This window comes from Artibeus jamaicensis, unplaced genomic scaffold, assembly GCF_021234435.1.
Source record: "Artibeus jamaicensis isolate MK-2021 breed Jamaican fruit bat unplaced genomic scaffold, CSHL_Jam_final contig_233, whole genome shotgun sequence".
Lineage (NCBI taxonomy): Eukaryota > Metazoa > Chordata > Mammalia > Chiroptera > Phyllostomidae > Artibeus > Artibeus jamaicensis.
In genome coordinates, this window is record NW_026521486.1 from 16855275 (window position 1) to 16877775 (window position 22501).

At 38.7% G+C, this 22501-nt stretch overlaps 1 protein-coding gene across 4 annotated transcripts in view; it reads left to right on the top strand.

Moving 5' to 3' along the window:
* Window positions 1–22501, top strand: part of ANKS1B (ankyrin repeat and sterile alpha motif domain containing 1B) — an 830526-nt gene that overhangs the window by 307486 nt on the left and 500539 nt on the right. For all 4 annotated transcript variants that reach the window (XM_037160668.2, XM_037160669.2, XM_037160670.2 and 1 more), the window contains exon 12: window positions 12632–12812. In XM_037160668.2, the coding sequence (XP_037016563.1) occupies window positions 12632–12812 (181 nt within the window). The remainder of the gene's footprint in view (window positions 1–12631; window positions 12813–22501) is intronic.

The window sequence follows — 22501 nt, forward strand, 5'->3', positions numbered from 1 at the left end:
TTTTGCAGTTGTTGTATTTGCATGAAAAGCATATTGTAGGATTCCTGACACAGCATGTGTTTAATGAAAGGTATTATTAGTAAAGTAATGATGCAAAGTAAGAATTGGAAAGCAGAATGACTTTTAGTAGGTTAAAAAGCAATACATACTGCACATTTATTTATTAAAAAAGTTGCTCTCATGCACACATTGACATATGCTTCCTGTTTGGCTTCTCAAAACATATCTTCTATAAATCATTATATAATTACCTCCTGCTGTTCTTAAACAGAAATTGAAACGAGAGACAAAGACACAAATTGCCTGTACCAGAAACGAAACATGGACTATCACTACAGACATCAAAAGATTAATAAAGGAATATTGCAAACCATTCTACCCACATAAATTCGACAATTTAGCTTACATGAATCACAAACTAGCACAATTCACCCAATATAAAAAAGAGAGCATTAATAGTCCTATAACTATTAAGGAAATTGAATTCATAATTTACAAATCTTTGAGAAAAGCAATGATTTTGCTGGAGAATTATAACAAACACTTAAGGAAGATTTAAGTCCAATTTTAAACAGTCTTTTCCTGAAACAAGAGAGGAATTTTGCATTTCATTTTATGAAACTAGTATTTCCCAAATGCCAAAACCAGACAGTACAGAAAACCAAAACCAAACAAACAAACAAAAAACCCAACAACACAAAAAGCAAATACCACAGAGCAATACTCATCATGAATATGGACACAAAAATTCTTAATATATCGGTAAGTAGAATTCAGCAAGATATGGAGAGAATTATGCACCATGACCAAGTGCAGCCTATTCCAGCAATATAAGACTGGTTCAATGTTTGAAAAGTAAGAAGGAAGGCCTGGCTGGTGTAGCTCAGTGGATTGAGCGCGGGCCTTCGAACCAGACAATTGCGGTTCAATTCCCAGTCAGGGCACATACCGGGGTTGCAGGTTGGTTCCCTGCTGGCCAGTTCCCAGCAGGGGACACATGAAAGGCAACCATACATTGATATTTCTCTCCCTCTTTCCTTCCCCTCTAAAGATAAATAAATAAAATCTTAAATAAAATAAATCAATTCTGTTTCTATGATCTAGCAATAATCATGTGGACACTGGAATTTAAAATATAATACCATTTATAATCACATGTGAAAGAAATAAACTTAAATAAGTATAAAGAAAGTGTTTATGGATTAGAAAACTGAATATAATAAAGATGTGAAATTTCCCCCAACTGATATACAAGTTTAATGTAATTTTTATCAAAATTCCAGCAGGATTATTTGAAGATATATATAAGATTATTCTAAAATTCACATGGAAATGTAAAGGAACTAGGGTAAAACAATTTTGGAAACAAGAATAAACTGCAAGGAATTAGTCTACCCAATCTGAAGGTTTGGTTTATACTTACAGTACTCATGTTATACTCATATTACTTTATATATAGAATATATAAAGAACACTCAAAACTAAACAATATAAAAACAAACAACCCACTTAGAAAATGAGAAAAAAGCATGAAGAGACATTTCTCTGCAGAGGATGTACAAATGGCAAACAACCACATGCATACTGGAGAAATGCAAATGAAAACCACAGTGGGCTGTCACCACACACTTATCAAAATGACTTAAAAAAAGTACTGACAACACCAAATGCTGGCACGTATATAGAGAAACACATACCATTGCTGGTGGGAAATAAAATGGTACAGCAACTCTGGAAAACAGTTGGGTAGCTTCTTAAAACATTAAGCCCTTTACAACCAAAGCACCCACTACTCACACTACTGTTTATCCCAGATAAGAGGAAACTTTAGTTTACCCAAAAAACTCCTACATGAATATGGCAGGATTATTCATAAAAGCTGAAAATTGGAACAACCCAAATGCCCTCCAGTGGGTGGATGATTAAAAAAACTGCGCTCCATCCATACCATGGAATGCTACCCAGCACAAATAGGAACAGGCTATAGATACACACAACCGCTTGGATGAATTTGCACAAAATTATGCCAACAAAAGTGAATCTCAGAGGGTAACTTGCTGTGTTATTCTATTTATATATCACTCTTAATGTGACAGAATTTTAGAAATAGAGACTAGATTGGTGGCTGCCCGGAGGAGGGGGTGGCAGTAGAAAGTAGGTGTGGCTATGATTGGCGACAGGAAGGATCCTTGGGGGAGGAAATTGTTCTGATTCTTGGCTGTATCGGTGTCCATCTCTGGGCTGTAATCTTGTACTATAATTTTGCAAGACTTACCACTGGGGAAACATGAGATTTCTCTGTATTATTTCTTACAACTGCATGTGAATCTATAATTTTCTCAAAAATTCAAAAAAAAATTAAAAAATTAAGTTGTAAAAAAAACGCAACATGCATCTTTATTTGTAAAAATGTCTTTCTTCCACCCACACTGTGATAGGAGCTTTCTATTTTGTCTGCTCAGAACATTTCTTCTATAATCCTTTGCATAATTACTTCCTCCTGTTCTTAAACTGGAAAAAAATTTAAATATTTTTAATATATTTTAAAACATTTTAAAAAAATTTTAAAAGAAATTGGGATATAAAGCTGGTCTTAATTTTAATTTTGGACACATTTGAATTTTACATGAGCATCTTTGGTATAACAATGCATAAATATTTGAAATGCCTAATTCAAAAACTATTCTTTGCAAGAAAGTCATGACAATTTAAAGCTGAGAGAAGCTTCTGTGAGAATAAACTATGATTTGGAGGTAAAAATGCTCTCTCTGTTTTTAATATCTACATTCAGTCCAGAGCAACTTAACACTTTTGTTGAATAAAACTAGAATAAGAACCAAAACTTTTATTACCCTCTCATGTCTGTATGTAGTCTTTCCAATTCAGATTTGAATAATGTGTATGCAGAAATAGAGAAGCATATATTAAATATCTTCTACTTTAAAAATCTTAACATGTATGCTTATATATTAAATACTAGGGATATTACTATTTTATAATTTGTCTCTTTTAATAGAAGATGAGTATACATGTTAATCCACAGCCAAATATCTTTATATAAAATGAAATGAATTGAGATAAAAGCATAAAATATAAAGGTATAAAAAATGTCTGCCTTTCAACACTGCGTGACTGCAGGGTTTGATATTAATACAAAGTAGAATTAGATTCCATTTGTTCCTGTTTTCCACCCACTTGTATTTTCTTCAACAGCCTTTAAAACAATGATGTTTTAAAAAATGCTGTCGGTAGCGGGAAGAGTAGGAAAATGGCTCACTGATAAAAATGTGGGAAACTCAGCAGCTATTAGGCTCCAGCTCAGGTAGACCCTGTACTTTGTTACTTCTTCTTGCTTTATCCATAGTGTGGTGTCCTAGGGGGAAAATACAACTTAAAATTCTTTACAACTTTTAATTTCAGCTCTCCAATCTGTTAACTGTGAGACTGTCTCTAAATCTCAAGTCCACCATAGAATGAAAAGAGTAATAGCTACTTTTAATACCAATGTTATAGGATTAAATGAGGTAACAAATCTGGGGGTTCCTAAAAGTATGTCACCTCCCCTAAATACTCCGTACTTACTCACCCCCACATTAGCTTTTCTTAGGTGGTTGTGCATTTCTCTCCCTGTTTGTGTCTGTCTAGAATCTGTACTATAGAAGAATGGTATTTTGCCTACCTGAAGATAAAAATTGCTCAATCTTTGGAACAAGTCTTAATCATATCAACTATTATATTGGTAACCCCGAATAAGTGAGTAAATAAATAAATAACTGCATGCCACATTAAAGGTATTTTTCCTTTTACTGAAAAAGGAAAAAAATATATAAATCATTTTCTATTTGTATAACATTTATAATAAAAGTTTAATAACATTTACTCCTACTGAGTTTTTGTCTAGACGCCTTCAAATCCCTTCTCTATACTTTTTAAAAAGTGATCAAGACAGAAAAATAAGATAAATTGTAACTCAAGTTGGTGAACTAATCCCAGCTGTTTACATCTCCTCCTTCCTGACACCCAACTAAAATGGTAAAACACATATAGATAGTGACCAGAGGGGAGAGGGGAGGGAATTTAAGGGGAAAAAAGAGGAGGGATTTGGAGGAACAAGTATGAAGGACACAAGGACAAGAACTAAGGGGGGTGGAAATGGGAGGGAGGTGGGGAGCATGGGGTGGGGTGGGCTGGGATGGGAGAAATAGACAGAAAACTGTACTTGAAAAATAACTAAATAAAATTAAAAAAAAAGAAATAAGAATAATTCATAGCAGTGATGAAAAGTAGAAAGTGGTAGTATTAGAGGCACTCAGGAACTCCTGAAACTTCAACCAGAAAGAGAGGAACCAAATGCGATGGACAAGTAAATGACCTCTAGGAAAACAGTTAATACAAGAAAAAGACTGTAATCAGTATCCTCAGAATGACGTGAGAGGTTATTGAATTCATGAAATTAAGAGGCTCTTTTTAAAGTGGAATTCCTTTCCGAAAAATAAAAATGGATTACACCCAAAGTCACAATAAAACGCTTAGAAGTTTCATGCCCTGTCTTATTTGTTTACTGATGTGTCCCCGGAGCCTAGGATAGTGGCTGAAACATGGCTCATGGTCAATAGTATTTGTAAAAACAAATTAACAGAAGTTAGAACACCAAATGTAGAATACTCCCAAAATGTAAAATAAGAAGGACCAGAGAAATCCCATATCCATTTACTAGAAGCTCTAGAAGTAGGCGAAGCCACAGCAGTAAACTGAGAGAGTAGGGTTTGGCAGAGTCCAAAAATGGAAAGCCAGTCTGTCTTTGGAAATTTAGTATAATAAAGGCGGCTTTTCGGATCAGTGAAGGAATGATGGTATTAGGACAATGTGCTATCTTTGAGGAAAAATACTTCAAATTATTTTTTTTCACTGTATACCATATACACAAAATATTCTAGGTTGATTGACATTCTAAAAGAAAATAGCACTGGTCTAGTTTGCAATTTTTACCACTCACCTCCATCACAGTTTTTAAAAGTATTTAAGCAAGCATCTAATTTATTACCATTGACTGGAAAGAATATTGACTTAATATTGATATCATTTATCAATGGGCCAGTGTCTGGGAAGTGTATCATTTCCAAATATTTCTGTTGATGTCACTTGCTAATTTTCTGACATCCATCCAGCTTCCCTTGGAACCCATTCTGAACTTTAGTTTTGCTTGAATAATTTAATACCGCTGTTAATTTTGCCAGCACCACTTTTCCTTTGTACTGACAACAGAATATTTCTCTAGTCCTACTTGACATTTTATTAGGAGGTTGATGAGGTTTCTTCATAATTAAATTAAGTGAATTCAAATGATTTGAAATCCAAGTAAGTGGGTTTTTAAATATCCATTAGTTTAAATAATTTGAAAATAACACAGGAGGAAACATGAAAGTGGATACTTGAAACTTACATTCCGATCTAGAAAAAAACTTGGAAATAAATATACACATTACCTAGATGGCATCTTAGTCAGGAGCTGAGGGTTCTCTTCTCATTTTACTCATAAATTAATCATAATTACCTGGGTTGCAAAATGCCATGAAATTCTTAGTGCTGTATCAGAATATATTATTTCATGTATATCTTTACAGAACATAAGGATATCCTTACAATTGATTCTAATGAAGAGAATCTAAAGAAAGGGAAGGATATGCATGCCATCCTGTGTGTGACTCCAGTAAATTTGCACATCAGCCCCTTTCAGGCAATAACTTAAAGCACTGGCTTTATGGAGATGGGTCCAGTGCAGTCTCCTTCGGTACCACCCTCGGAAGGGCCTCATTCCTGCAGTTAATGCTTCTGGTCACCTATCTGAACGTTTAATGAATTTGTTTTCTAAGTGAAGTCTGGGAAAATGAAGCATGTGCTGGGGCTTAGAGCCTTGGATCATCTGTGGTTCACCTGCCACCATCTACCCACCTTATTGAGTGAGTTTCTTAGTCACCTGGGCTCCCAACCAGTCTAGCAACTGCTGCCATGGCAGCGAGACCTGGAGCATGAGGAGGATGGAGGCCAGGTATATATACAAAGTTGTTGCAGGGCGGAGCCCTCGGGTGCCTGTGGGAGTCTGCTCATCCTGTGACTGTCCCCATTTTTCCTGTAAAGGACCAGAGAATAAAATAGTTCAGACTCTGTGGTTATACTGTCTTTGCTGCAACTAGTCAACTCTGCTGCGAGAGTATGAAAGCAGCCATAGACCACATATAAACACATGGGTGAGTATGTAGTCCCATGAAGTTTTACTTATGGACACTGAAATTTGAGTTTTATACAATATTTACCTGTTGCTAATATTATCTTCCCTTTTCTTTTTTCTCCAATCATTAAAAAACATAAAAACTTTTAGCTCATATTTCTTTACAAAAACAGTCAGAAGCCTGGATTTGGCCCCTGATCTATAGTTCGCTAACTCTGGTTAAGCAAACCTGGGAGCAAGTTCATGGGAAAGGAGAGAGATAGGAGTGCTGGACCCCAGGCAAGGGGGATAGTTTAAAGGACTCACAGTGAACACAAGTGCAACCCATTTACACACTGAAACTTGAAAAATTCCACTTGTAAGCTCATCGTTTTTGTGGAAACACTTCACTCTTCTACTGAATGACGTGGCAGGATGCTATCAGGATAGTTTTTTAAAAAGAATGTATTAAAACAAAAGCAAATATTCCAGTTCCATCTCCATTTTTAATAACACTACTGCCTCTTTGTTCTTTTGTCCCTCTGCTGTTATTTCGTTTCTCTACATGGGCATCTCTTCAGTTCCATCCCTGTGCTTCATGTGCTGAGGCACCCTTCACTCGTATCTGGATGGGAACACAGGACCCTTCCTTCTGTTTGAAGACCTTCTGCTTGCTACTTGATGTAGTCCTGAGTAAATCATGTCACCTCTCGGAGCCACTGCTCTCTGTGCTAGTGGGGCTACGTAGTGTTAGCTGACACAGCAGACAAACCCAGAACCTCAGCGGTATTACTTCAACCTCTATAAGGTCCAGTGTGGGTTGCATGACCTCATCCATTTTGGAACTACATCACCTGAAGAGTGAGAGAGGCATGGAGACGGCTCACTTCTGCTGCCCATCAGTTGGTCAGAATTAGTTACACGTCTGCAACCCACATGCACTGAGGCTGGGAAATAAAAGGGAACCTATGCGTATGGTTTTGTTGAGCACTAGGATGCTGTGTAGAATGATCTCTTAGAACAGGAGTTGACCAGTGTTTGTCTCTAAAGCACCAGCGAGTAGATATTTTAGGTTCTGGATAATATGGCCTTCATCACTACTTCTCTACTCTGCTATTATAATGTGAGAAAAAAAAGTAAATGAATGGGCATAGATGTGTTCCAATAAAACTTTATTTTCAGAACCAATAGGCAGGCCACAGGCTATAGTTTGCTAATCTTTTTAAAAAGCATAATTAACATATAATGATTCTCATTTTTCATCATCTCAGATACTTAGAGAACTTTGGACAATGACTCTCTCCTCTGTGTTCCTTAAACTGGCTAGTAACTGACAGACAGTTCTGAAGAAGCAAATAAAAAAAGAATGAAGTCAAATGATCGTTGATCAATGGTTTCTTCCCTTCCAATTTCTATTGGCCTTCCTCCAGATATTTTATTTGAAGCTATGCTGCAGTGTGGTCATACCACTCTGCTCAAAGAAAGAGAAATATAATTTAGATTTGCATAACCATGTATTAGACGGTCTGTACTGAGTTCCAAGAGCATGCAAGCATATATTTTTCAGGCTTCTGAATAGGAGTTTGTACATTTGTGTTTCCTATTAAAAAAACTTACCTTCTTGCATTTACCCAAATCAGAAATCTGTGAGTCACCCTAGACTCCTTCCTTAAAAATCAACCTTCCCATCCAATCAGATGCCAGAGCTAACCTCATTTGCATGTCCTAAAAACATCTGCTATCTCTACTCTATTGCCACTGTTTTACTTCAGGACCTCATTATGTCATGGCTGGAATTCTGTAACATCCTTCTAATTAGTCTTTCTTCCTCAAGTCCAGGCCTGGCCACTCTATTCTCTAGATTGCTATGGTAAGTTTATTAAAATGCCAACTCAACTATGAAACCCTTGCTTAAAAATCATTCAGTGTTTTTATATTATTATTATTATTATTATTATTATTATTATTATTTTAATTGAATTTACTGAGGTGACAGTTAATAAAATAATACAAGTTTCAGGTGTACAATTTTATAGTACATCATCTGTACTTTGTATTCTGTGTTCACCACCCCAAGTCAAGTCTCCTTCCATCACCATTTATCCCCCCATGCTCTCTTCTATCTCCTCCACCCTGTTTCCCTCTGGTAAGCACCTTACTGTTGTCTGTGTCTATGAGAATTTTTTTTGTTTTTTTATTCAGTGGTTTAGTAAATTGTTCAGGTTAAAGACCAAACTTATTAACATGGCATTCAAAGGCCTTTGTGATTTGGCCCTTGCAACTTGCCGTATCTCACATCCCGAGCCCAGCACTGCCTTGCACACTCTGCACTTTGCCGTCCTGCACTCTTTACAGTTTGTGCTTTCCTTCTCCACATCCTCTTTCTTCTGCCTACTACATGCCTACCGCCTCTGCTCCATCAGGGTTCGCTCAGCCATCAGGCACCTCCTCATGCGGGCCTTTCTCGATCCCCTCCCTAAACTGGAGACCCACCTTTGGGCCCCCTCTGTATGCTGTGCCCTTTCCACTGCACTGTCCTGTGCTGTGCTGAAACATAGTTCTTGGATGGCTGGTCCCTCCCCTCCCCTCATGCCCCATTCCTCCTCCAATTAAACTCTGTTTTCACCTGGACAACAGAAACAATGTCTTATATATCTGTTCTTTTCACAGGGCTTACCATGGTATTTGCAGATTGGTTACGAAAGCAAATATTTGTAGAATGAATTAATGTAGCAAAAAAAAAAATAACCTATTCACTTTCATGCTTGCATAACAAATTGTGTTCTTAATGTAAATAGAACTTTAGGTGGTCGGGGTTCAGAAACATGTATTTAAGAAATATTTAGAAGCAAAGGAGTCATATACATCAGTGAGCTTGAACTTTATAAAATTTATGAGAAGGAAAATTATATAAATTTGGTTTTTGCCTATGTACAAAATGAAACAAATATACAACACAATAAAACAAAACCAGGGTGATAGACATACCTGTATTTTCACTGCAGCCAGTGTCATAGTTCATGACTTTGATGGCTGTTAGTCTAGTGGAAAGAACACTGAATGTAAAACTGAGATTCAGTAGCCTCAAGGACAGACATTTCATGAGAAATCAGGACTGACATCGAACCCTGTTATTTTATACTTGAAAAGCACGTGAGTCCTGTGGGTACTGATTTGAATTCTATTACTTAGTTGATGTGTCACAGTAATAAATGACTTGCATTTTCTCGTATAACAATATTTATGCCTCTCAACCTCTTTCATTAAAAATATTGCATTGGTGACAGAACAAAGCACAATGTGATAGTTTGTACCCTTTATGTAAAAAATAACTGTAAAATATATATATTTTCAATATCATTGTCTATTTTAGATTATAGGCTAGATGATTTCTACTTAAAAAAAAATGACCTATAAGAGACCAGGTAACTTGAATATTATGCAGGGAAATAATCTGTGAAATAAAGTGATTAAATTAACAAGTATTTGAAGGCAGTGGAAATGTTAATAAACCAAAAGTTAATTATACTTTGGGGAAATAAATACTGTAAAGAAATTAGAGCTCACCTCTCTTAATTATTGTGAGATTGTTAATATTTCAGCAATATGAATGAGAAGAATAAAAAGTAAAAATACTTGGATTGATTCTTGGGAAGTGTACACAATTCTGAGAACCAAAAAGACTGCAAATTTTTTTTTGAAGGACTAGGTTAGAAGCTGTGTTAGGCATCAAAAAGAGGGAACATAATTAGAACTATGGGAAAAAGTAGAAAACTGCTATAGGAAACAATCCATTACTGACAAAGGGTATAGATTTCCTCTGACATCACTCCATGACTTTAACTCTACTTGCTATTTGGGGATTAATTAAAATCTTTAAAAAAGAAAATTAAAGTTTACTACAAATACCAAGTAGATTGTTAGATCTCGGAAAATGTTCTGTATAACTTTACTTAATTCTGATGATAAAATTTCACCATCTGGTACTGGGGACAGTATCAAATGTCACCACCAATTCCTTGGGCTATACAATGAATCAAAAAAATGGAACTGCTTTAATAATGCTTCAGTGTTGTGAGGGCCCTTTTATTGTTAGATTTTATATCTTTGGTTTTTTTTTAATGTTATTTATTTTTTAAATTTATTTTATTTTTTTATTGATTATGCCATTACAGTTGTTCTATTCCCCCTTTCCTTCCCCTCCACCCTACCCCTCCGTCCCCACCATTACCCCCCCTTTAGTTTATGACCATGTGTCTCAAGTTCTTTAGATTCTATATTTCCCATACTATTCTTGCCCCCCCCATCTATTTTCTATCTACTGTCTATGCTACTTATTTTCTGTACCTTCTCCCCCCCTTCTCCTCCTCCCACTCCCCTGTTGCTAACCCTCCTTGAGATCTTCATTTCTGTTTCCACTCCTGCTCTAGCTGTCCTCTTAGTTTGCTTTTGTTTTAGGTGTGGTTGTTAATAACTGTGAGTTTGTTGTCCTTTCACTGTTCATGTTTCTTTAACTTCTTTTTCTTAGATAAGTCCCTTTAACATTTCATATAATAAGGGCTTGGTGATGATGAACTCCTTGAATTTGATCTTATCTGAGAAGCACTTTATCTGTCCTTCCATTCTAAATGAAAGTTTTGCTGGATAGAGCAATCTTGGTTGTAGGTGTTTGGATTTCATGACTTGGAATACCTCTTTCCAGCCCCTTCTTGCCTGTAAGGTCTCTTTTGAGAAATCCGCTGACAGTCTGATGGGGACTCCTTTGTATGTGACTGTCCCCTTAGCTCTTGCTGCTTCTAGGATTCTCTCCTTCATTTTAATCTTGGCTAATTATGATGTGCCTTGGTGTGTTCCTTCTTGGGTCCAACTTCTTTGGTACTCTCTGAGCTTCCTGGATTTCCTGAAAGTCTATTTCCTTTGCCAGATTGGGGAAATTCTCCTTTATTATTTGTTCAAATAAGTTTTCCACTGGTGGCTGTGCCTTTCCCCCTTCTGGTACTCCTATAATTCGGATGTTGGAGCATTTAAAGATGTCCTGGAGGTTCCTAAGACTCTCCTCATTTTTTGAATTCTTGCTTCTTGACTCTTTTCTGTTTGGCCATTATTTGCTTTCTTCTGGTCCACTCCATTGATTTGAGTCCCAGTTTCCTTTTCATCGCTATTGGTTTCCTGTGCAATTCCATTCATTTCAATTAGTTTCGCCTTCATATATTTGTCTAATTTGTGGCTATAATCAACCAGTTCTGTGAGGATCCTGATCACCAGTGTTTTAAACTGTGCGTCTGAGAGTTTAGCTATTTCTTCATCGCTTAGATTTATAGGCTCTGGGGCTTTAAGATCTTCTTGAGCCATTTTTGTTCTGTTCGCGCCCTTTAAGTACGAGGAGTGGAGCCTTGGACTCCCAGGTCGCTGGGTTATGACGTTGTATGTGGAGGCGGGGTCAGAGCGGGGAAATGGCGGCGCCCCACTGGGCCTGTTGGCTCCTGTCCTATCGCCCACTCCCTCGCTTGTTTATCCTCGCACAAATGAGCGACACCAGTCAACCCGCAGCCCTGCTCCCTCGCTGTTTCCCCGAGGTCGCTCGCTGAGTTGCCCACCAGGTCCAACCCTGCTCCTGGGTTCCGCGTGCCTGAGTCTGTCTGACCGAGTTTTCCTGTGCTACCTCACTCCGCCAGCTGCTGGTTTCGCCCCTCTTACCGGTCAGGCTGAAGAATTTGTTATCAGACTTCCGAAAAGTTCAATTTTCTGTGTTCTGGCTATGTTTTCTGTTGCTAATATTTAGTTGTCTCTAAACTTGGTTGTGTGAGGAAGCACAGCGTCTCCACCTATGCCTCCATCTTGGCGGAAGTTTTAAACATTATTTATTTTTAGAGAGAGGGGAAGGGAGGGAGAAAGAGAGGGAGAAAAAAATGTCAATATGAGAAACATTGATCAGTTGCCTCTCGGTTGCACCCCAACTGGGGACTAAACCCACAACCCAGGCATGTGCCCTGACTGGGAACAGAATGGGTGGCCTTTTCCCTTTGCAGGATGATGTTCAAGCAACTGAGCCACACAGGTCAGGGCAGGTTTATGTTTAATAAATGTTAGTTGATTGAAAGGTGACTTATAATAGTAACTTTCCAAATTGGTCACTAGGAGAAAATCTGTGCACTATAGTTTTACATTCTTCTGGGGAAATCTAACAAAAAGTCAAAATTATTTTATCAACTATGCCATAATATTTTTGATCAAATATTTTTTATTATTTAACTTATTAAGGGACTCTTTAGCATTTCTCTGTAAAACACAGTTATATTTTAAATATGAAAACCAGATAGTTTAACTAAGAAAGTAACCCCTTAGATTATTACATTGATGGGGAGATTGGGCTGAAGATGAACATGATCATATTAATACTGTCGTCACGCTCATTTATTTTAGCCTAAACAACGAACCTCTATTGTGTCTTCTCTGGACTTTCATCGAACGAATCACAACCAAGAATATTTTGAAATCAACACATCTGCAGGGTGTACAAGCTTTCCTTCCAGCTCTCCTGTTAGTCCACCCACCTCTTCTGTGGGGACCACAGAGGTCAAGAACGAGGGAACTGGCCACCCAGGTAAAGCAGTTCACTTTATGCAGCTATATTTTTGAATTTTTAAGGCTAAAGCCTTTATGTGTGAATTAAGAGGAATTTTTCATACAAACTGTGTTCTTCATTTACCTACACATGTGGCAATGTAGTGCTTTATGATTTTTGTCAGTTTCGGTATAATATTCCTTGTGGATACATGAATGGCCTTTTAGGTATTAGATATTAAAGATGAGTATAACCTAGAGATGTTTTGCTGCTGCTGCTATCTACCTCTCTTCACAGAGTGGTATCAACTCATCAACGTATGACATCTAGCTCTGAGGCTAGAGAGCCTGTTTCAAGGTTATCTGGTAAGATGAAGTTGGACCATGTGGCCTAAGTGGACTATCAGTCTACTCGAACCAAAGTGAACTTAGAGAAGAGGGGTGAGAAGCACTAAGGCTGGGGGTGAGGGGAAGATTGGAAGAGTAGCCATACCCACTAGTAAAACATGCCTGGTTCCATCCAATCGGATTTGCAATGCTTCCCTTCCCTGGGGGCCAGGAGCTAATAACTGGTGACCAGAAATATGAGAATATGGCCTAAAGAATATTTTCTCTTTATACCTAATTTAAAGTAAATTAGCCATCTAACTACATTTCTTCAAAGAGACATGATTTTAAAATCCTGTAAAAATGATTACTGTAAATTTTAGAATAAGAAATCATTGTGTGTATTCCATATAATTATTGTTCAGAATGAGTGTGTGTATGACTATGTGAAAGTATATACCTGTACTTACTTACATCCTCTACTCTGACTCTACTTTAAAGAACACTGATAAAAGCATTCCAAAAACATAGCCAGAGAATTATTTTTCCCTAGGAAAAGCACTAAGATTTTTTAAAAAATAATGATGAGTGGAAGTGGCGAGACTGCTATTCAGTGGAAGCTATAATCCAGTCTTTCTATGGCAACCAGAGGGATATTCATAAAATGTAAATCAAAGTATGTCACTGTCATGCCTAAAATGCTGAATGGCTTCTCGTGGAACTTGGAGTAAAATCTAGCTCCTTACTACGGCAGCGAAGTTCAGTATAACCTTGCTGCTGACTAGCTCTTTAACCTAACCATTGGCAAACTCATCCCGGTCACCCCGGCCTTCTTTGCTAGGCCTTCTGGCCCTGTAGCTTTTGTACTTTGGTCTCTGTCTTCAAACTTTCATGTGACTAAGTGTTATTTGGGTTTTGGCTCATAAGCACTTCCTCATAGTTGCTTTCCCAGGGTACCATATCTTAAGGAGAACCTTCAATGTGATGATAATTATAGTAACAAAGATGTGAAAAGAACAATAATAATATTAATAAACAATGCCTATTTAAGCAAATGCTTAAATAGCTTTTCTGTTTTAATATTAAATTTCATTTATAAATTTTAAATACTTAATATATTGAGTGTAATGTATTCAATATTATTAAGCAATAAGTACACAAATACTTAACACTATGCTTATGTTTTAGGCACTTTATATATATTAACTCATTTAAACCTTATAACTGTTACATGAACTAGGTTCTGGTATTTGTAGACAAGGAAACATAGAAATAGGATAAATAACTAAGTAATAGTCCATAATAGCAGAGCCGGGATTCAAATTTAATGGTAGTCCCCATGTTCTTAACCATTTCCAACATTGCTCCAACTCCTTTGGTCAAATCATCCTGTTTTCTTTTTTCCAGAGTCTGTTTACTAAGTAAAATTATATTGTTCACTTGTTTACTTATTTATTGTCTTCTCTCCTCTTTCTAGAATTGTTCGCTAGAATGGATGGGTCCCTGACACAGTGTAGGCTAAGTCTGTTTACTAACTATGAGATTGAACTTCTTACCTAGCTCTGAACCTTCATCTCTTTGTGCTATAGCTTTCTTATCTATAGAAATAAGTTAACAATTAATTATATTAGCTTACCCTGTAGTGCAGTAATGCATGTAAAGTGAGTAGTACTGTGTCTGCTACATAGTGTGAAATAAATGTGGTTAACTATTAGTAGTATGCAGTATGATATTAATGGAGCCTAGCGTGTGTGTCTAGTGCATGTCTGCCACGCAGCAGATACAGTTTTACAGGAAAGGAAAGGTGGGGCATGATTAGTAAATAAAAGTGGTATGTGAACCCCAGCAGGGGTTGTAGGCATGTAACTCTTAATTAGTACTTATTTGAGTGTCTCATTCCAGATTAAAATCCTAAAATGGGAGAAATGACTCTGGTACTTGCATTTAGGAAAATCTTTCTCAGCTTTAGTTAGTGTACTAATTGTTTTTGGGGGGTTTGGATGATTAATTTGAAAATTTTCAACAATCTGTTGAGGTAGATAATATTTATTTGTAAATTAAGAGTAGAGAAATGTATAGGTCTAGTGCCCTCTTTTCACCCTGACCGCCTGAGACACAGGACAAGAACACACACTTGACCGCTGTCAGGGCTTCAGTGGCACCACCTGAAATGTGTGGAGAAACTGTCATCTTACACACATTTCAAAATTGGTCTTTTCAGGTCTGACCTTTGAACAGAACCCAAATCCAACCTTTAATGGATGAAATAGTTTCAAATCGCATGTTACTTTGGTTTCCTAATATAATATGTCACCTGCATGGTGCATCAAAAATTTTACAGTGAACTGATATTTATTATTAATGTGGGGAGACCAGGCTGATCTGTTTCACATCAGGAAGGGGAACTGTTCAGGTAGGTATTTATCTACTTGAAAAAGTAGCATTGTATCGTCCTGCACGCAGGTGTTTTATCACACTTTGCATTTGAGGACCTGTATGTGCCAGCACCCACCACAAGGTATACCCTGAAAGAAGACGAGCTCCAGAGTCAGTTCTGTCACTGGTTTCCTAGGTATTTTCCACCAAGTCACTTAATTTTCTGATATTCAAGTTGCTCCTCTGAAAAGGAAAATAATATCTACCCTTTGGGTAGTTGGAGTAAAAATGACCTTATTTATCTGAATGGGTTTGTAAACTATGAAAACTAAAATTCTTCTTTAATACTAACATTATTGTTAAATATTACTAACATTGCTGTTTAATATTACAAATAATATTATTACTTGAAATTTATAGTTGTTTTAAGATAGAAAAAACCTGGTATAGGTCTGTACTTATGGCAGGGTAGCTGACCTTTTCTTCGGTTAAAAGTATAATCTTAGTTAACAGATAAATCTACATTTTATAAGTGATTGCATGCCCAAAATAATTAATTCTGACAAAATATTGTTTAATAGAATGAAGACCAATACTCACTCCAATGTGAATTGTATGCTGTAAAAACAGTTTAAGTAAGTGACCCAGTGAATTTAAGTAACAGAGGGTAATTTCAAAAGTAGTTTGAATTGTAATTAAACTTCCCACTTATAAGGCACTATGTTGTGTAATTTGAGTATCAATTTATGAGTTATCCAAAAATGATGGTTAAAAGGGAAGACCTTTGGGGTTACACAGACTTGGGGATGAGATGAAGGGGTTGCATTTAACTAAAAAGATCACTTTACTATTAACATGTAGTAGATAGACTCGAGATGAGGCAAAACTGGGGTGTGGAGAAACAGTGTCATCAGCAATGAAAACATGTAAACGGATTTGAGAGATACAAGGGAAGAGTGATCCACAGGTTACAGCAGCTGATTGGATGCATGACGGTGACGGTGAAAAGTTCAAGGAAGGACTTAAAGTTTCTGCTTTAACCAGAGGAGTCAAATTGAACCGCCATTCCCTGAAATGCGGAATATTTGTTAAGTAAGAAGGAGGGAGCTAGCTCATATAGGACCTAGCAGGCTGTTTTAAGGACTTTGGCTTTCATTCAAGTGAAATAAAGAGCTAATTATAAAGGTCTTTCAGAAAAGTGACATGATCCAACTTCTCCTTAAGAGGACTACTCTGTTGCATTGAGAATGGACTCTGAAAGGGGAGCAAGAGTGGGAGCAGGACAGCCCCTTAGGAGGCTATGGAAGTAAGATGCTGTGTTAAGTAAGGGGGTTATGGAAGTAAGTAAGCACTCCGCTGCAGTAAGATGGCAGGTGCGGGAAGCTCAGGTTGCGGGTGAACAACAGTGGAGGCATAGAGGAACGGATGGACCTTAGACAAGTTTTTAAGGTAGATCCAATAGGATCTTATGGTGAAGTGGTTATAGTGTGTGAGGAAAAAAAGAATGAAGGGAAACTGCCAGATTTTTGTCCTAAACAGCTATGAGAATGGATTTGCGATCATCTAACATGTGAGAGATTGTCAGAAGAGCACATTTGCTGAACAGGGAGAAATGCCGGGAGTTCATTTTGTTTGAGATGCTCATTAGGTATCTGAATAGATGTGTCAGTGAGGCAACTGAAGGTGCAGACGGAAGCGGTAAGTGTGAATATCATCACTATACAGGTGATTTGGAGTGTGTGTGGATACAGAAGCAAAACCCGAGCTTCATGGGAGAGGGTATAACAGGAAACACTGGCCGAAGAGACTGAGCAGGAACAACCTGTGGGGCAGGAAGAAATCTGGTGAAGGTCACGCCCTAAATTCAGATGAGAAAAGCTATTAAGAAGGAGGGAGTGATCAACTTTGTCAGGTGTAGCTAGTAATGGAGTAGGTTGTAGACCGAGTTAGGATTGACTAGCAGATTTAACAATGAGGAGGTCGCTGCTGACCTTGACTAGAGAAATTTGGTTGAAATTGATTGGTCAAAAGCCCAACACAATGGGTTTAAGAGAGAGAAGAGGACTTAGAGCAAATATAAACTGCCTTTTCAAAAAATGTCCAAAAAAAGGAAAATTATAAAATTACAATGAAAGAGGAGAAAGAATGAGTTCTATTAACTGGGAAGAGAGACTGGCTTTAGACTGGAGCATGTGAAAGAGGAGAGATATTTCTGGTTTGTGTACAAATGCTGGAAAGGGACCCACATAGTGAGAATCAGTGGAAGATCTGCTTGTTCTGATAGTTTCCATCAGTTGAGAACAAAGATGGCGGAGGAGGTGTGGGGAATGAAAGCGTTGTTTAGGATAGAGACAATGAATAGGGGGGATGGTGTGATTGCCCAGCATCAGTAAGGGCCCATATGAGGTTTATGTTAATAAAGTTAGGTTAGCCTGTGTTGTTCTGTGTTTCTCTGCAACCCACTTCAGATGGCAGGGGGCGCGGGTGCAGAGTATTCAGGGAGTTGAACTTCACGTAGGTTGTGCTTTTGTCAGGTGGGTGTATTGAAGTGATTAAAGGGCAAGAAATAAGAATGCAATAGAATGAGAGTAATGTTTGACCATAGAAGTTGAGACACAGAAGTAGGTGAAAAAGGATCACAAAGGGAAAAGATTAACAGGGGGAAATCAAGAGGATCCTTGGATTGGAGATTCCAGCAGGTCACAGGACTGCTGGAGTCAAGGTATTAAGGAACTGGGCTGGGTGGAAAAGGTGCCGGGCATCAGAAGTACAAATTGCCAGTCACAAAATAGTCATGAGGATTAATAGGGAATATAGTCAGTTATACTGTAATAACTATGTATGGTGCTACATGGGTTAATAGAATTATTCAGGGGTTGGGAGATCACTTCATAAATTATATAAAGTCTAACTGCTATGTTATACACCTGAAACTAATATAAAATAATATTGAATGTCAACTGTAATTGAAAAAATAAAAACTAAAAAAATAAGTGGGCTGAAATGATAGGAGGTGGATTCAGAGAGAGGGATGCACAGTAATCACAGGATCTTACGACCATGGGAGTGAGCAGCTGAGTGAGCCTCCCCCCACACAAATTACTCTTAACTACTGTAGTTAAATAAGTAGTTTTTAGCAGGATCATTTGCTATAAAGAACCGTATTTATTTCTACATCAATCTCCATTGAAAACATTTAAATTAATCTTTCCATTTACTTAACAAATTATGAAACAGATGAACTTTACCTGAGTTTACCTCCTTTACACTTTGTTCCACTCTTCCTCGAAGTGGCGTTTGGCTGCTTCTCGCCTTGATACACGACCCAAAGATCTGTGTTGAAGGAAATGGGGTGGGTGCGGGGAGGCTGAGAGCACTCCTGCTCTGAGCCCCTGTCCCCCAGGAGACTTAAAACTTCTCTTGCTCCCCAAAAGTCTATAAGCCAAAACCGTACCCAGAAGTTCCCCATTTCCTTATCTGCCCTTAAGCTGGTCGTGCAAACAGTTCTCCGTCCTCTCTGGAATGTGCACTCCTGGATTTGAGTCACCATCTTCTTGCAGCAGCTCTCCCCGTCCGGATCTGAGGTGCACTGCCCTCGGTCTCCATGTGGCAGATCAGGAGGCATGTGCTGCGCTGCACTGGATCATAGTGTCGCAGAGACTGCAGCTCAGGGAGAGCTGCCTCCAGGAGTGGTCTTCCATCCATGTGGGATCTAAGGCCCTGGTGGGCCTGGCATCTTCCTGGTCCCACAAGTGCTCCTGTCCATTTAGGGAGCACAGGCCAGAGACCAGAGCACCCAAGCACACCTGTGACCAAAAGTCTCAAGCCAAAACTTCATGAGCCAAGAGCCAAGAGAGAACCAAGAGCCTGTACCCAGTGCCAAAAACCAGAGCAGATTTCTCCACACCTCTTGTTTAAAATGTCCTCTCTCCTGGAATCCTATGCACTCCAGAAGCCAGTGGGACTGCTCAACTTTTTAACCGATGGCCATGTTTGTCTTTGCCCCCTTTTCCAGGCTTGGGCAGAAGCCTGCAGTCACCCAGGCAGGTCGACGAGCTCCCGCAGCTCACACAAACACAGAGTAGCTGAGTCACAGGCTAGTACCCCCAAGGCTGTGTGTGGACTATTAAGCCCTGTCTCTGGTTTCAATTTGAGGAGCTCTCTGCCCCACCTCCTGTAAACTGCCTCTTGCCTTGGGCGCTTCCCCCTTTTTAGGCAGCTCCTCCTTTCAGAAGGCAAACTGCTTTGATCTGCTACCTTGGCATCCTTTCCACCCCCTGCCTTTCCCAGCAAGAAGGGGAGCAGTCTCTGTGCTAGATTTGGGGGTCACCTGCCCAAATTGGGGTCTCTTGCTTTCCACTGAGTTCTGCTCTGACCCATCCCATTACAGTTCCAAGATTTCTCATGTTGTTCCCCAGATGCTAAGGGCCTCCGGAGAGTGGTGTTTCATTCAGGGTCACGCCTCATAGGTCCTCTGTGATCTTGACCACCATGCATCTCCTTCCCATGTGAACTCTGAATGACCTGAGAGCCTAGCTGATAAGGTATTTCAGTCTATCGCTTACCCCAGTGGTTGCCAATATGTTCTTTTTTCTCCGGTAACAGTTTTTTAAAATAGAGGTGGTGGAATTCTGGATCTATTTTAACGGTGGAGGGAACATTTTTTTGGATGGATTGAGTTGTAGGGTATGAGAAAATGAAAGACACCAAAGATGTGACTCACGATTTTTGGCCCATTCTGCCTTCGAAAAGGATGGACTTGATACCAGTTGAGATGAGGAAGCTCGGCTTTGGACTTTTTAATTTGAAACACTCTTGGATATCCAAGTAGATAAACTGAGTAGATAGTTAAGACAATGATTTTTTTTAGTGGGATAGAGTAGGATGGGAGGAAGCTATTTGATACTTTTATATGTATCCAAGTAAAGGGTATCAGCTTTAACAGACTGAGAAACACATACACAGTAAAATGACAGCAAATTCACAATTATTAACAACCACACCTAAAACATAAACAGAAACAAACTAAGCAAACAACTAGAACAGGAACAGAACCACAGAAATGGAGATCACATGGAGGGTTAGCAACAGGGTAGCGGGAAGGGAAGAGAGGGGAAAAGGTACAGAGAATAAGTAGCATAGACGGTAGGTAGAAAATAGGGGGAGGGTAAGAATAATATGGGAAATGTAGAAGCTAAAGAACTTATATGTATGACACATGGACATGAACTAAGGGGGGCGGGAATATGGATGGGAGGGGGTGTGCAGGGTGGAGGGGAATGAAGGGGGGAAATGGGACAACTGTAATAGCATAATCGATAAAATATATTTTAAAAATAAAAAAAGACTGAGAAACAGTGCTTTAGCCCACAATGAGTGACTTATGAGTTTCGAGTTCCTCAGTGAAAATGTCCCAAAGAGGTGTGCTGTGAATTACTGAGGGGAAGAAGCTGAAGATCACCAGTAGTGAAATATGCTTTCCCCTTATAGAAAGTTGTTTCCAGAAAGCTCTATGGATATCAAGCATTTTGTTGGCTAGCACCTTTGGCCACCTGCTAAGGAATTTAACTATTCCGGGTACACAATTATCTCCAGTCTCCCTAGTAGTTTCAAACCATCACCTTCTGCGGGAGAAAACTGATGGGAGAGGGGAGATCTAAAAAGGGTAGTGGAAAAGTACTTCTTTCTAAATAGGAGCAATAACAAAAACAAAAGCTTTTCAGGGCTTAGCAGCCTAGGATGCTTTTCTGAAAAGGGAGAAGAAACATGAGAAAAGAACTAAAATTAGAACAGGGAAGGTGGCACGGACCTTTCAGGGACTGCCAGAAAGGCAAATGAAGGCCTTCTTTTAACTAGTTCACGAGGACAGGAAATAGACCTCCTGGAGCTGGGACAGCGTTGTGCCGGCAGCCACTGGGTGCAGGCAGCTGGGTTGGGGGCAGGGGGCGGGGGGTGGCTTTGGTCTTTGGCCAGCAGGAAGGCCAAAACCAGGTGCTGAGATGATCTTTAAGCCCCAAGCTCAGATTCAGGGTGAGCTGATATGGAGGAAGTTAAGGATTAGTGACAATTATGTGTTTCTTGAATTATGCCTTCAAGCTTTAGGGTTTTTAAAAAAATGATGTGCAATAAATAAGTTATCTGAATTATTTATTGTCATGTTCAGTCCTTTAAATGGACTGTTTTAGATAGCCAAAACAAAGCATTTTTATAGCAAATATCATATATATGTGTATATATATAATAGTAGAAATATCTTCTTATCAGTTCTTGATAATACATGAAATGCCTCTTCCATTTCCTGGTCCCCTCTGGTGTCATGTGACTCTCTTCAATGCCTTTCTGTGCACATTTTACATCATCTAGAAGACAAGACAGAGGTTAGTAAATGCCTGACAAAAAAAGAAAACCTGCACTGTTTTTAACACTTAAAAATATGCAAATATATTACATAGTTAGATGTTGGAGTGATATGATTGAATTAATACATACAGTCTGGTGGGAACCTGTTATTCTGAGTGGAATTAGTCGAAATAAGACTGTGGGTTTATTGGGGCAGCATAGAAGCAGCATGTTTACTCAGTGTGCGGCATTGTGAGAAAGTCCGTGGTGCGGTGAGAGTATCCGAGAGTCTGATCTCACGTGGGGGTCTGCAAAGTTTGCAGAGAGGAAACACATGTATTTGTCCAAATACGGCCATACTGAGGCCACAGAGGGAGTGACAGTCCAGTTGTGCAACGCCTTGAGCGGGTGTTCAGGATTTTGGTCTGTATCCTGGTGAGATAAAGCCTTAAGAGCAACGAGAATTCATTGGCAGGTTTGTAAGCAGAGAGAAATCATCTACTTTCCTTTTACTGTCTGATCTCTCCTGGGGTTTTTTTTTTTTTTCTGTGAACTAAAATGAAAATCTTCCTTGGAGAGTGACCAGTGAGGGCAAAGATCAGACAATTAAGGAGAGACAGGTGAGGAGAAAGTTTGAATTAGCTTTTTGTTGAAACTCCTGTGAAATGGTTAGTGGAGGGGGCCTGA